The sequence below is a fragment of the Equus caballus genome, chromosome 19, assembly GCF_041296265.1.
Source record: "Equus caballus isolate H_3958 breed thoroughbred chromosome 19, TB-T2T, whole genome shotgun sequence".
In the NCBI taxonomy this organism is placed as follows: Eukaryota; Metazoa; Chordata; class Mammalia; order Perissodactyla; family Equidae; genus Equus; species Equus caballus.
Genome location: NC_091702.1, coordinates 67,466,444 through 67,482,075, shown reverse-complemented (window position 1 = coordinate 67,482,075; position 15,632 = coordinate 67,466,444). Strand labels below are relative to the sequence as shown.

At 40.8% G+C, this 15,632-nt stretch overlaps 1 protein-coding gene across 11 annotated transcripts in view; it reads left to right on the top strand.

The window, feature by feature from the left end:
• EPHA6 (EPH receptor A6) overlaps positions 1-15,632 on the top strand; it is a 780,034-nt gene that overhangs the window by 594,298 nt on the left and 170,104 nt on the right. For all 11 annotated transcript variants that reach the window (XM_023623975.2, XM_023623979.2, XM_023623977.2 and 8 more), the window contains one exon: positions 5,509-5,694. In XM_023623975.2, the coding sequence (XP_023479743.1) occupies positions 5,509-5,694 (186 nt within the window). The remainder of the gene's footprint in view (positions 1-5,508; positions 5,695-15,632) is intronic.

Here is a 15,632-nt window from a genome sequence, read left to right as displayed (position 1 = left end):
CAGACAGGAAATGCAATTGGGTAGTGACCCTCCTGTAGCATTAATAATAATGGAATTTACCTTAAGACCTTAAGAGACTAATAGATTCATCTAGAACTGAATTAAAAATCTGTTCTATGTTTTTCGTCTATGGCTCTTCTTTTTTAACTCTTTATATGACACTTAAAAATATTCTTCCTGTTGTCTGTATACTCTGGAAGGAAAGTGGACTGTGTACAGTTAAGTTAAAAAAACAAGCTGACTACAGAAAATATTGAGGCATCTCTCGACTGCACACAATGAAAGGAAAGCAGAAGAGACTAGGCCAATAAAAAAACTAGCATGCTAGAAAGTTCTCTGTCTTCTGGCTCTACTCTAAGATATCCCAACTTGGAGTCTAGAGTGATCTTTTCCCCTCATTCATTCATTTCATTCATGCACCAAATATTAAAGAGGTGTCTTCTGTTCCAGGCGCTGTGGATACAACAGCAGATAGGGACAGTCAAGGCCCACGCCTGCGTGAGTTTAAGTGGACAGGACAGGATCAGGGGAGGAGTTGAAATGGAGCAATAGTTATTAAGTGAGTAAACTAGTTAAAAATGAGTTTGAAAGATAATTTCAAATAGTGGAAAGTGCTACACAATAAATATGTTACGTCAGTGCTCTCAAGTCAAAGACCCCAGCAACACACTATAGTTCAGAAAGTTGGGTTTATCCCTCATTTCAGCAAAGAAAACACACAGCATGGGGACTGCAGTGTGTGTCAGTAGGAGGGTTTTAAGAAGAACCAATTATAGGTTTGGCGCCCTGGTTGGGTGATTTGGGAGAGGGTCTAAGGAAGCAGGAGTCCGCCCTAGATTAGAAGCGATCAGAAAGCACCGGCGATTCTGTGGCTGTCTGTTTTAATTGCCTCCTGTTCGCCCTGTGGGTGAGCTACAGATTCCCACCCTAGGGTTATGGGATGATTGAGTGCCCTATATTGGACAGATGAGATTGACAGATATTCATTAATTACGCTCACAGCTGGGGGGAGGAGGACATCACACGCCACATGGGGGGTGGCACTTGGGAACCGAGTGAACCCCCAGGGGCTGTGGGAGACAGGCTTTGAGGTACCAAGAGGGTGGGGTGCCTGCCCCCTGGTTCCCTCAGGAAGATGTGATGGGTTTCTTTGAGTCGTGCCACAGGCTAGCCGGAAAGTGAAACCTGTTCCTCGGGGACAAGGAGCTGTATCTGATCCATTTGATAAGGAGGGGTGTTTATCTGTGGGAGCAGAGTGGGGAGGAGAACCGTGGTAAGGCCATTTGAGGCCCTCCCCGTTTCCCCCAGATATCAAAGCAGCACACACTGTTGGGCCCTAATTTCAGGTCTTACACCACAGTATCTTAACGAATCTTATCTACAGGGAGTGGAGATTAGAGCAAGGATAAGGTTATAACTGGTACAGAAGTAGCCGTCACTCATTTTAGCCAAGAGAGGAGGGGATGTTTAGTATTTTTGCACTCTGACCTTGCCTTTGTCTGTGCTCAGGCAGAATTATGCAGTGGCCTTGCTCTTTCTCATTTTATCATGGTCACAAAAGTAACCTTGTAAAGGGCTGGTATAATGTCTGATAGGAGAATCACATAACCCAGCTCTGAGCGCAAGGTCAGCTTCTGATGGCTCTTTTTTTCTTTTTCGTTTGGAAGGAACTGATGGTAGTTGGAGACTAAAATAGATGGGTTGATCAGAGAAAAAGTTTTCTGAAGGAGGGACCTCAATTCTTGGCCTTTACTACTGCGAAGAAGCCATCCACATAGAGAAGGACTGAGGGGGACGGGGACAAGGGAGGAAGAGGGGCGGCTTGTGCAGAGTCCCGTCAGAGGGAAACAGCAAGTGTGAAGAAAGAAGCGCCTTATTACACCCGAGGGCTGTGTTTAAAAACCATCAGGAGTGTGGCTCTTTGTGGCAGTGACCCTCGGGGTCTGGAGGAAGGGGAGGACCGGAATCTCGAAACAGAAGGAGTAAAATCCTGGGAAGCCTCCAGGGGATCATGGTGTGAGAGTCCTGCAGGACGGATTGTCCCTCATGCCTCCGCGGCCCTCTCACAGGTTTAGTTCTATTTTATAGGCTTCTTGTGGAAAGGCCAGTACTAATTGGTATTTTAATATGGCCCTATGTATTATACGGCACAACTGCTTGTCCAGAAAGGTTTTACCACCATCCATGGAGGTAGGTGGGGTTGTTAGCCAGTGAATGGCCTCTCGGTGGCAGAAGATCCGTTATCCTAGATGGAATTTTCTTTGCTCTCTTGAAGCTGGATAGACTGTAGTGATTTTTTGCAGACCCTCTAACATGCGGCATCTTGGAGGTAGGTCCCCATTTCCATTTTGTCGTGCAGGAAAACTAGTACATGGTTTCATCATTCCATCCGCCTATGGGCATCCAGTTGCTGTATTTGAATGCTAGTTGGTTTGAAGACACCATTGTCACCAGTTGGTAATTTAGCATACTAACACAAGAAAATATTTACTATGACAAACACCCCAGACAGCAGAGAACAATGCTTATAAGCATGGACTCCGGAGCCAGACTGCCTGGGTCCAAATTACAGCTCTACCACTTTCTAGTTATGTCACCGTGGACAAGTTACGTAGCGTGTGTGCCTCAGTTTCCTTATCTGTAAAGTGGGGATGATAGTGGTACCCACCTTGAAAGTTTGTCGAGATTAAAATAGATATTTAGTTTTCAGACCTGGCTCATGATAAGCACTATGTAAGTGCTACCTTTGTAATAATGATGGTAACAATGTATCAGAAAAGAAAAAAACAGTAGTTAACACCATATTCTTCTAGTCAATGAGTTAACAATGGACTACCCAATATATGTAAACATGCACAGATCTTACTGAGGAAAGCTTTCTCTTGTTTACGGTTATAGGCGGGCCCCTGCACTTGCTACATGGCATCGTCTAGTGGACCAGTCTTTGGCAATATCTGAAAGCATGCGTGTAATTTAAAATATTTCTTCCTCTCTGCCGGGTATGTCTGATACATCCAGGCATACTGCGGGTAAGGGTTTTAATACATTGTATGACTGAATTTTTGGACTTAGCTGAAGAATGTGGTAGGAGCCTCAGATCTTTCATTGAGGTGACGGTATTTAGTGTTACTGAAATAAGTGTGATAATAACTTGATCCTGCAGAGCTTGACACGAAGAAAACACCTGCATGGTGTTAATAAGATACATGAGTTTCAGACAACAGAAAAGCAAAGAAAATTACCAGCATGCCTGCCTTAATAAAGTACCCACAGAATTCTCTATTCATTTCCCTATATTCAGAAGTTTATTTGAATTACGATGAAATGTTAACAGAAAATCACTAGATTATGAGCTTATGGTAGGTGAGGGGTTTTAAAATATTGCTACATCTTTATATTTACTGGCAGATTTATTGAGGCAAAACAAAAGAAAAAAAATATTTGTTTTGTGCTGGATATTCATTACCTCAAACTAAAATGATCTGAGAACGGATTTCAAGTATGTTAGTAGGCCTGGATGTATCAGACATTAATTTAAACACAGTGCATCCCTTTTCTCTCAAGGTTCAGAACCTCAATAGAAAAATGTTGAAAATTTCTATCACTTGCCATTTTTTTTTGTCCAAGAGAAATCTTTAAAAAATCAAAAACATTATTACAAGCAAAACTGAAAACTGTGGCTTCTTTTTCCTGTGAGCATAAGAGCGTTTAACCCCAAAATGTTGAGAGTGTCAATAAGTAAAAAAAGATTGTTCTTATTTTGATGTCAGATTTATGCAAGATTAGTAAAACCCCAATATCATATGCACTGAATTTAGAGAATACGTTCTGTAGCCAGTGTTTTGTTTGCTTCTGTAGCACAAAGAACAAACTCTCTTATTAGACTGCCTTCTTTTTATAGCAGACATGTTTATGCATAATTTAGGAAGCAAGTTTTGACTTGTTTCCTATCTAGTTTCATTTTGGGTTTTTTTACTTAAAAAAAAAATCTTAGCATCTACACGAAAAGGCAGTTAGTATTCATGTATAGTCAACGTTTAGTTAACTGTAATGAGCTGGTCCAAAGAAAATATGGATAACTGAAATCTACGGTACTATAAAAATTGAATTTGATCCTCTATACTTAAACTTACATTGCATCCAACTATTGGCCAGACCCGCCAGCCAATACACCAACTAAAGATATTTGAATTTTCATTCTTTTCACCTTTATAAACATCTATATAAATTAAAGCACATGAATAACACTTTACAGTTTATAAACACTTTCACATATATTATCACTTTTGATCTTCCCAGTATCCTTGTGGGGAAGGGATGTTGTTGGCTTATAGAAGATTTTATTATTATCTTCACTCTATAGATGAATGAATTGGGGATCAAGCATCATGCTCTTAAGTAAATGCAGGTACTTGGCCCTAGAAAACTCAAGTCTGCTGTTCCAGCTGTCCTAACCTTACTGCATTGCACAGAGAAAGCCTCCAGCCTTCTGTCCACAATCACCCCCCAGTCAGCCTCATCTCCCTAGTGCGCCACGTCCATGTCATTCTCGTCACTGTTTCTGACCTTTGAATCTTTGTCTTCACTTCCCTCACTCCTTCATGCACCCCTGCTTGGTATGTCCTTGTTTTTCTGGAACATCCAAATCCTATGCTTCGTTCAAGGTCCAGCAAAAGTTCCCTCTCCTCCAGGAAGTCTCCCTGCTCCCACTGTTCTTGCTTAACTAATACAGCATTTGCAAGAATTGGTTCTTACCTTCTTAAGTGTTTCATTTATGTCTGAATTCTCCTACTAGACAGCAAGCTCCTGAGAACCAAGTCTTTACTTCCTTGAAACTCGTAGCCCTCTAGCACTGGGTGTATTTGTAGTAAATTCATGATAAATATTTGGATATTATTTAATCTGGCCAGTGGAGCCATTGCCGAACCGTAGATTTTCTTACTGTATTTATATTCCAACCATGTGGCTTGTAATTTAGCCTGTGTAATCACTTTCTATGGTTGAGTTTAGCGTGGGCTTTTCAATATGTTTTAATATACCAGTTGACCTGAGCACTGATTTCCATTGGTGGTAAAGCCCAGGCTTGTGGCCTTTGGAATCCAATCAGCTACACGTGCCTGATGGCTGCCTGAATGGAGCCGCCGCTCGGCCCATATGTCAGCGTTGAGAACAGGAACAGGAAACGGGCAATGAGTGCCTTTCTGTAGAACTCCATTAGCATCGCCCATGCTGCTGGTTGTAATTTCTCAGCAGATCAGGGACATCTGTCAATGGTGGTTCCTGTGGTACAGTGTGTGAAAATGCCTCCTGTTATTCATTATACATAACGCTGATCGAGCAAATTGTCATTCCAAATTTAAGTTTTAAGAAAGAAATCTCCATGTGGAGATGACGCACTTGAGTGTCACTATGTTAAAAAACAAGAAGATAGTACTGTGGGACAATTCAGTTCTTCAGGAATATAGGTATTCTGTTTAAACAAATAACTGCTTCTGTTCATATTTTAAGGTGAATTTGGAGAAGTCTGCAGTGGGCGTCTGAAGACACCAGGGAAAAGAGAGATCCCAGTTGCCATCAAAACTTTGAAAGGTGGCCACATGGACCGGCAAAGAAGAGATTTTCTAAGAGAAGCTAGTATCATGGGTCAGTTTGACCACCCAAATATCATTCGCCTAGAGGGTGTTGTCACAAAAAGTAAGTCACTGATTCTCTTCTGTACTTATTTTACGTATCTATCTCAGTTCCTGGAAAAAAAGCTTAATAGCAATAGCACAGCCACCCTGGGGATAACTTCGTCCCATGTCATCTTCTGATATCACCCTCAGAGTCCTGATATTAGGCTATGACATTATCAGAGTTTGCATTGGTCACCAAACAGCTTTGAAATGGTATTTATTGCCTGTAAATCATTTGCTAATTTAACTTGAAGTAATGAATCAAGAGTAAAGGTTATCTATTTTTTTCTCATTTCCATTAGCTATTCACTCCTAAATGTCAATGTTAATTGAAGAAATAATTTAAATATTTTGGATCGTTAAAGTAAAATACTTCCGTTTGGAACTAAATTTCATATACAAATATAGAATGCTTTATCTGAAGTAAAACTTGTAAACAAAAAGTTCTGTGTGGAACCCATCTACATAAATGCCATTAGAACTAAATTATTTTAATTTGTATAAAATGAAGAAAAGAATTACAGTTTTTGAAATAAAAATCCTGTTTTTAGAGAAATAGTGAGATCAAAGCCATTTCTTTGAAAAGTTTCTTAGAAGTCCAAAATTAATCCTATACTCTAAGAAGTAGATTGCTATATATTCCCTTTTATTAGAATAATGATAGGGCATAAAGCTTAACTGTATTTCTCCTTACTTTATTCTCTAATGAATTATAATGTGTAAAATCCAATTCAAAATGGCATTAAAAACCTCAAAAAATAATGTAAATCTTTGAGAAGTAGTTTTCTTTCATAAAACTTAAATTTCTTTTAAAACCATTTAAATGAAATTGAAATTTTATGTCATATTTGGAAACTGGAAAGTATAAAAGCTTACAAAACACATGCTGGAAATTCCTAAGTCCTTCCCACGAGGCCTGGGCCAACATACTGCCCAAGAGGAGCAGAAAATTACTGATGCTCAATATAGTTTGGAGGACACAAAAGAGTGTTTTTGATGACAGCTGTTGCTTTAGTGGCCTTAATGGGGCCTCCAGCGTTCATGCCCTCGTGTTATTCTCTCCCTCGCTGACTCTGGGCTTGTCCATGTGACCAGCCTTGGCCAATGGGACATTAGCAAGTGTGATGCGAGTGGAGGCGTCTTACATGTTTGCACATTCGAGCTTGTCCTCTTGCAACACTCCTTCCTGTCCCTGGCCTCTGGTGCTGAGTGAAGCCAATCCATGTGGTGAGGCCACACGCAGCACTGCGAAGAAGAGAACTGAGGCTCTCCTGTCCGTCTCTCTGTCTGAGCTCCCAGTAGACAATCAGCTTTGAATGCCAGCCTTGCGATGAACCGTCTCAGACATTAGGACCCAACTCCCAACCAGATGGCTGCAGCTGCAGTCAACGTCTTGTGGAGTGAAGGAACTGTCCAGCTCCATCCTGTCAACTTATAAAATACTAAGAGTAGTATGAAACGGTTGTTGTGTAAGTCACTAAGTTTGGGATAGTTTATTACACAGCAGTAGATAAACAAACAAGATGGACCCCAGTTAGAATTCTGCTCCTGCCGGTTAAGACTTGTGCAGCTTTGGGTAAATTGTTTAACATCTCTATCCTTTATTTCCATGTCTGTAAAATGGCGCCAAAACAATTCCTACTCAGTTAGGATTACATTTCTAAATGTATAAAGCATTTAGCACAGTGTGTAGCTCATAGAAAGTCCCATTAAGTGGTAGCCATCATTGGTGCTGTGTGCCAGGCAGTTTACCATTTCACTCCACAGCAACTCTTACCAGTATCATTATCCACTGACACTCAGGTTAATTCACCTGCATGGGTCCTCTAACCCGTAGTAAGTGGCATGACTGATGTTCAAACTGAGTCTGTCTGACTCTAAAACCCATGGCTGGTTGGTTTGCTTGCCTTTGCTATTTCACAGTGAATACATCATAGTTTAGTTTACACTTTAATTATTTTATCTGAATTAAATAACAGTAAATAAACTGCAATCTGATTGCAATAACATAATATTACTTTTTAAAATAAGGAAAATATTTAGGAGAGTGAAATAAATACCCTAAAATATAAAATTTGGAAAGATCCAGCTATGCCACAATACCTAGTAAAGATTATAATCTGAAAGAGAGAGAGAAGAAATAACATGGTAATTATTTCTTTCATAGTTTCTGACTTCCTTGTCACTAATTTAGCATGAACATTTCAAGTTATTCCTTCTGTGCTATATCTCCCTGGAAGGAAAATGATAATTTTAAAGTTGGCTTATGAATCTTTGCAAAGCATTTTAAATAACAATTTAAGTATGTAAGTCCTCTTATGTGTATTTATGCATGAAACATATGGAAATAAGCGTCCAACAGTAAATACAAGGATTGAAAAGGATCAGATCTTTATTTTCTCCCTTTGATAAATCACATTATGTGTGTTTTTCACTTATTCCTATGTGTTTTATTCACATACTATCACCTATATATCAAATATATATAAATTTATATATATGTAAATTAAATTATATGAAAAGGGAAAGAACTTATAGCCCTATGAAGTAATAGGGATTTTTTATCCTAAATCAATTGAATAGGTTTAATAAGATAGTCTGTGGCACTTGTCTGCCTATTTGAAATACTCAGCATATTTCACATAAACATTTAACCCACAAACACAGTGAATCCTTAATATCTCTAGCAATCTTGTCTAAAAATGAGACCAGAGACCTTTATGTAGCCAAATTTGTATGATCCCTAAGTCAAGGTCCTTGTTCTATTTCAAGAAAAAGGGGGGGGGGGGGAGAAAAGAAGAGAAAGGATAGATTCCATATGCTTTTGAGTAGCAATAGCCGTTACAGTGTTAACTTGGAAGAGAGTCCCATAGCAGCTGTCGTGGTGCTGCTGTGTGGGTGATGGAGATGCAGAAAGGAATAATTCCCGCAAAGATAAGTGGACGTATTTACACTGCTATCTTCTTGCTCAAGTGCTATGGGATTTTTAGGAGAAAGGCAATAAATAAGTGAATGCCTCATTCCCATAAATACATGGTAATTGTTCCAAGATTGCCCTTAAGTAGCTAAGAGATAGCCAGCAATTAATGCTCCCTAAGGACTACCCTATTGCATAAAAGATAATGCTGACAAAGATGAAGATGCAGTATGGGTTTATCTGGTCATGTTAGTAGAGCATCCTGGGTTCTGAGAAATAAATGCACAGACTCTCTGTTGAAGGTAATGCAGGACTATAGATCAAAATCTTCGTCAGATCCTTTTATAAGTTCTTATTATGCATCCTTTTTAATCTATTATATAGGTTTTATCTCTGAGAGAACACTTTTGCTCTTTCATATTTGGGCACATAACTACTTTTATTTTAAACTTGAAAGTTAAATGATTAAAAGCTGTGTTATGTAAAAAGTGTGTCTGATAAAAGTTGACCCAATTTATTTGGTACACATCACAATTTCATTAACCTGTTAAGATACACCTGATATAAAAAGCTCAACCATATGCTTAGCACAAAGTTTTTCTCCAAGAAGCAAACAGAAGCCATCACTTAGAAGACAAACTGGTATCCATTAGTAGCTCGGGCAGTAGCAATGTGTAACAGGTAATGTATCCACCCAGTGTCGTTAGCTGTGTAACCAAAAGAGAAAGTGCTACCCTTCTATAAAAAGATGAGAATTGTGGTTAAATAATGAGGAAATACAGGGCAGTAACCACACTCCAGTTTCAATGCCTGGTGATGGAAGAACCAAAAGGAGAAATAATGAGGTGCCTCTCTCTCAGCTCAGTAGGTAAGAGCTGAATTTAGATACACTGACCATATCTCAAGTAAATCCTAAGTCCAGTAAGGAGTAACAGAGCCAATCAGGATAACAAACAAATCCCCAAACATAACTTCATTTCCTCACAGGACATTCCTAAAGTCCCTGTGGGACAGTCTAGAAGCTGTACAAGAAAGTGCCCGGCCTTCTCAAACCCTCTTTAAATACTGCAGGACATTGTGGATTCCTTCCAGATGGTTTTGATGGGTCCACGTGGGATCTAAATTGGAGGAGAGTAGCTTCAAGGCAGTGAAATATGTCATACAGTAAATGCACAGGAACTGCCTCTCTGCCCCTAAGTAGCCTTCTACTTGTCCAGTGATGCATCCCCCAAGATTGCCACCATCACTGTTGCCACCAGTATGACGTCACCTCTCCACCTGGCTGTGTATCTTGCCACCAGCCACAGGGTCTTGGGCAAGTCACTCAACATCTTTAGGCCTTGGTTTTTCCATCTGCACAACAGATTGAAAAGTGCAGATTGGACTAGGAAACAGTGAAGTCACATCTCATCCCAATATTTTTGTATTTTATTGTTTTGCCAAAAGAAAGCAGTGATGAGATGGTGGCGAGGAAAATGTGTGCCAGTGCTAACTTAGCACCCCACCTCTGACTTTATTTTTAGTTCAGGTTCATATCGGTGATCCAAGAAGGTGGGTTTGGGGAGACACAAAAATGCCTTTGCTAAAGTTCATCTTACAGTCTGTAAAGTAGGAAAGGATAGTTAAAATTGTCCTCAAACACAATCAGGGTTTGGGTCCATGGACTACCTGTGGTAGGTGTGAAATATTCTGCAAAACTGAGCCTAATAAAATTAGATGATTGTTTTTTCTGGAATTCAGCTATTCTGCTAGCTTAAGTAGGCTAAGAGTTTTGTTTTGTTTTGTTTTCCAAGAAACAATTACTGAGCACCACCAGGTGTCAGACACTGTTGCTGACCAAAAGCGAGAGCCAGAGAAGAAGTGCTCAGTGCTCTTGAGAAGCTCCTTTGTGGCTCCAGTCCACTGGGAGCAGCAAACATGGAGGCTGCGGTTTCCCAGTGTGGTGTGCCGGCTGATGGTTTGGATACAGCTACTCATTCATCCATTTGTTTAGTGAATATTTATGGCGTGCCCACTCTTCTAGTCACTGGTGATATCATAGTGAAAAAGGCAGAACTTCTGCCTACTGGAAGAAACAGAAAGAAATGTAAACATAGGAATATAATTTTAGGTGAAGAGAAAAAAGCTGAATGAAGTGAAGGAGAAAGCCATGCCAGGGATTGGCAGGGAGGCTACCGGGCAGAGGAAGCAGCTCTAAACCCTGTACTAAGAGAGAATTTGGCAAGTTCTAGGGGAGCATCAGAGATGACTGGAGCAAAGTAACCACAGGAGGGATTACATATTGAGAGAAAAGAACGGACTGGAGGCAGGCAGAACAGCGAAGAGGCCTGTGTAGTAATCCACGTGAAAAATGATGAGAACACAGATTAAGTGAAGATAAGAAGAAGGGATCGATTCAAGAGCTCTTTCCAAGATTAAATTAAGAGACTTGACTGACTGATTATTTGTGAGGAATGAGGGAATGGAGACAGTTTTGGGTGACTTCCGGGTTTCTGGTTTACATAGTAGGGAGATGGAGAGGAATTCTGGAGAAATAACAGATTTGGAGGGAAAATAATGAATTGTGATTTCGACATGATAAGTTTGAAGTGCCTGAGACAGTTGAAGACTTCCAGGAAGCCTCTGGAGCTGAGGTGGAGTCTGGGCTGCAGGGCACATGAAGGCACGCTCGCCGGACGGTGAGTGCCGGGCTGGTGGTGACGGGCTGGTGAAGCCTTAGGGAGGATGAGATTACCCAGAAGGCAGAGAGGAGCTTGTCTTAACAGGCAGACTGTTGAAGGAAAGCTTATAAAAGAGGCAGAAGGAACAACCTGAAGGAGGACGGACAGATGTCTAAGAATGAGGGCAAGGTTAGCAGAATAAGATGAACTGGGAAGCCAGGAAGATAAGGATTGAGAAGCCTCTGCTGGATGGAGCAGGAAGGAGGGTGCCGTCCATTACAGATGCTGTGAGGGTGGAGGCCAGATTGCGGTGGACCGTAGAGTGAGTGAGGCATGTGCGCACACAATCAGACTGATAGGTTAAAAAAAAACAGGTTGTGTTGATTTCTTAAATTCCAAATGCATAGCATTCTTTAGGTTATTCATTCCTTCTAGGAATATTTACCATGTGCCTAACTACTGAATGCAAGCACTTTTCTAAGCATTAGGTCCTGGGCAGTGAATAAGAAGGCCAGCATGCCTGCCCTCGGGGTCAGGGCCCTGGGTGTGACCTCCCCTGCTTTCATTCTCCGCCATTCTTCTTGAATCCCAGATTGCATTCAGGCTAAATGAAAAAAGCATCTCAAAACTGACCCTCATTTCTCCCATGTGTCTTCTTTTCCCTAAATCCCAAGGAACTGGAATAAAATGTACCAGGTTGAACCTGAATGGGTACATAGATAATGATGATATGAAAGGAATGTCGAGACCTGGAAGGTCCCGCTGCCTCTGCGGTTACAGCCTCCCTTTTTGCAGTGACATACTAGGCTAGATCATTTGCTGAGGTGGTGGGTAGAGGCTTGGGGTGTTGGTGAGTCTTTGAAGTAGCTCCTGAGGAAACTGGAAAGATTAGAAGGGTTGTGCGCATCACTGAGGACACAAGAGGACCTGGAGATCATGACCGAAGCTGCTGCCCCCCAGAGCGCTGTGGATAAATGAGGGAGAGAGCAGAGCAAGCAGTGGGAAAACATGCATCCGGTGAGGGAAGGGTGAGAGGCAACACAAGAGAAGAAGTGATTTTCTATATTTTCTCTCTCCTCCCGCCATCCTTAAAATTTACTATTTGCTGTTACTGAAAATAGTGATGAATAACTCTAGTGCAGTTTCTGGAAACTCAATGGATTCTCAGGGTATTTACTGCAAAGGATTTGCCATTTGGAATTATAACGTATACATATTGATAAATAGAAAATGAACCAAGTGTGGCTGTAACAAACAGTAACCAGATGACGTAGTCTGGGGGCCCAGTGTCTCACTCTGTTCAAGCGGAACTGGAGCTAATTGGGATCACAGCGCGAGTGTACGTCCCTCATTACAAGAGAGAATACGCTGCTTCTGTATTCAGGAGGAATCTGTTCCTGTCCCGTCAGTGTTTAAGTGTCTGGGTTTTCTCAAGGTCTAATCACCTGACTGGATCTTCCTCTCACTCGCTGTCTGCCCCTGGTCTCTCCCTTCTGCCTGCTAATTACTGGGGAGACTGTCATAAGAAGTAACAGGCTAAAAAGTCTAGTAACAAGTTGGTCAGTGTGAACATAACATTGTAAATGTAAGAACCCGGAGAGAAAAGGGAATATGAATACAACTTTATGCATACATAATGTTGCCTTTTAATACTTCTAAATAGAATTGAATAGAGACACCTGGAGGGTGAAATCTTACTCCTTTTCAAAAAATAAAAATTCATTCCAAATCATTTACGATGTGGTTTGTTCTGGTAAAGAGTTTGATGGCTCTGAATTTGAGAAGGGCTATAGATAGGTTCTATATTATAGACATGAATTTGCATCCTTGACCTCAGGGAAATGAGAACCATCCTGCCAGGCTGCAAAGTAAGATAATCAATCCTCACTCAGGAACTTTCGCCAGGTTCCTGACGGTCTGATGCAGGGCTGGATAAAGACCAGAAGAAGTCTTACTCACTGAAAATGATATGGACCCCCAGTATATATCATTTCTAATAAAAAAATTATCCATAAAATTAATGAATGGAAGTCCAGCAATCTCCTTATTTAATTCCATGGTGATTACTTTAATGCTTATTTTGTTGTTGGAACATATTACTATGACTTTCCTTAAATTTTCATTTCAATGTAATTCCAGACTTATAGAAAAAGTTGTGAAAATAACGTAGTTCCCATATAAACTTCACTCAGTTTCTCTGATGTTACTATTTTACATAACCAGAGGACTATTATCAAAGCCAAGAAATAAACATCAGTACAGTACTATTTACTCAACCGCAGACTTTCATCCCGATTTTATCAGTTTCTCCTCTGGTGTGTTTTTCTGTTCCAGGATCCCATCCAGGACCCCGCTTTGCATGTAGTTGTCACATCTCCTTAGTCTCCTCCAACCCATGACAATTCCTCAGTCTTTCTTGGTGTTTTATGACGTTGACACTTTGCAAGAGTACTAGTTATTTTGTAGGGTGTCCCTCAGTTTGGGACTCTTGGAAAGAAAGTCTTTTGCTTTCTCATGATTCAGTTTGTGGCTATGTGTCTTTGGCAGGAATATCACAGCAGTTATGTACCTTGCTCAGTACATTGTACTGGGGACATCATGTCCACATGCCTTGTTACATGGGTCACTTGAGTCTTCTAGATTACTTCACTGTAAAGTTACTTTTCCCCTTTTGAAATTAATATGTATTTGGGGGGAGATAATTTAGACTATGCAAATCTCCTGTTTCTCCTCAAACTTTTCCCCTCTAATTGTATCATCCATAGTAGATCTTGCCTGCAACAATTATTACTGTATATTCTAATGGTGATTATTCTATTTCTCTGTTTCCTTCTATATTTATTAGCCAGAATATTCTTTAAGGAAGAGCTATATTTTAGGGTGTTCTATAAAAGGAATTATACAATAGGAAGCCTTTCGACTCTGGCTCCTTTCTCTTAGCAGAATCACCTGAGCTGCATCTTTGGCGTTGGTATTCTTGAGCAGTGTTCCTCAGTATGGATGGCCCATGGTTTGCTTATGCATTCAGTAGTTGAAGGACATCTGGGTTGCTGCCAATTTGGCTGATTATTAATAAAACTTCTATGAATATCAGGTATAGGTTTTTATGTAAACATATATTATATTTATGTTAGGCAACTACCTAGGTGTGGAATGTTATATGCACGACCCAAAAGCCTATTGTTTTCTTAGTCCTTACCTGTAATGTCAGGACCTCAGTACTCTTTTCCAGTGCCCCTGAGTTTTTTCTGGGACAAGCCCACCAGTTTGTCGCTGCAGCCATGCAGCAGGTACACCGTCTCCTGCCACTGATGGGCTCCGTCTCACCTGCACACTGCCTCCACAGCCCTTGTGGAGGCACCACCAGTCCAGCCACTGCCCATCCATAGAGCAAAACTATCTTGCCGTTTATGCATTTATCCATGGCCTCCAAAACCCCCAAATTTTGCTGGGTCTTGTGCTGAGTGAAGCAAGAAGATAGGCTTTCTCTGGCCACTTGGTGCCTCTATTTTACATTTAGATACAGGCTGCTCTCCTGTACTCTAAGAAGCCAATCCCTCTGGAACAATGTTGCTTGTTTTTATGATGACCCTTAATTTCCTGATAATAAAGGGCTAACCCGGCCACTCCATTTTCTCCGCTCGGTCTTAATTTTCTTTTCTATTCTAGCTTCACGTCTCTCTTCCCTCAACCTCCCTCCTCCCAGATCTCCAATATATACCCCTGGTATATATTTATCTCACTTGCTTTTGAAGAGACGGAGAAAGCCTGTGGTGTGTCCAAATGGGGGTTTGGGGAGGCCACGCTCTGTTGAGGACAGTGTTCATCTTGTTTACTGTGGCGCCCAGCCTCGTGGTGAGCATGCAGTTATCCCTGAGTACTTTGAAGGAGAGTGGCAAGAAACCAGGCAAAAGAAGGAAAGTGTGGGGTAGAATAGAAAGAGGGAAGAAAGGAAAAGAAAGAAGGAGACTAATTTTCAAGGACTTCAAGCCCGATTCTAAATTCGAATTCTCTCTAACATCAGTCACATTTGTATGAAATTGGCAGCTTTTCTCATAATTGTGCCTCTCTGTACTTTTGAAATTTCTCCTTCGTCTGAAGAGCAATCATATTTTAGCTGTTTTTCTCCTCTGAAATCTTAACTGGCTACAACATTATGCTTATTTAGCTACATGTCTTTTCTGCTGTAGACCAGAATCAGCTAGAAAGTAGGACCACGACTGATTCACCTTTATATACTCCACATCACCTGATCTGTGTTTTGCACGGGATAGCACTCAATCCCAGCTTCCAAATGGATAAAGGAACACAGTGGTGTGTTTCCTGGGCCAGAGAAATAAAAGTAGGCACAACTTAGTCCACTCGTGATTGAGATACAGC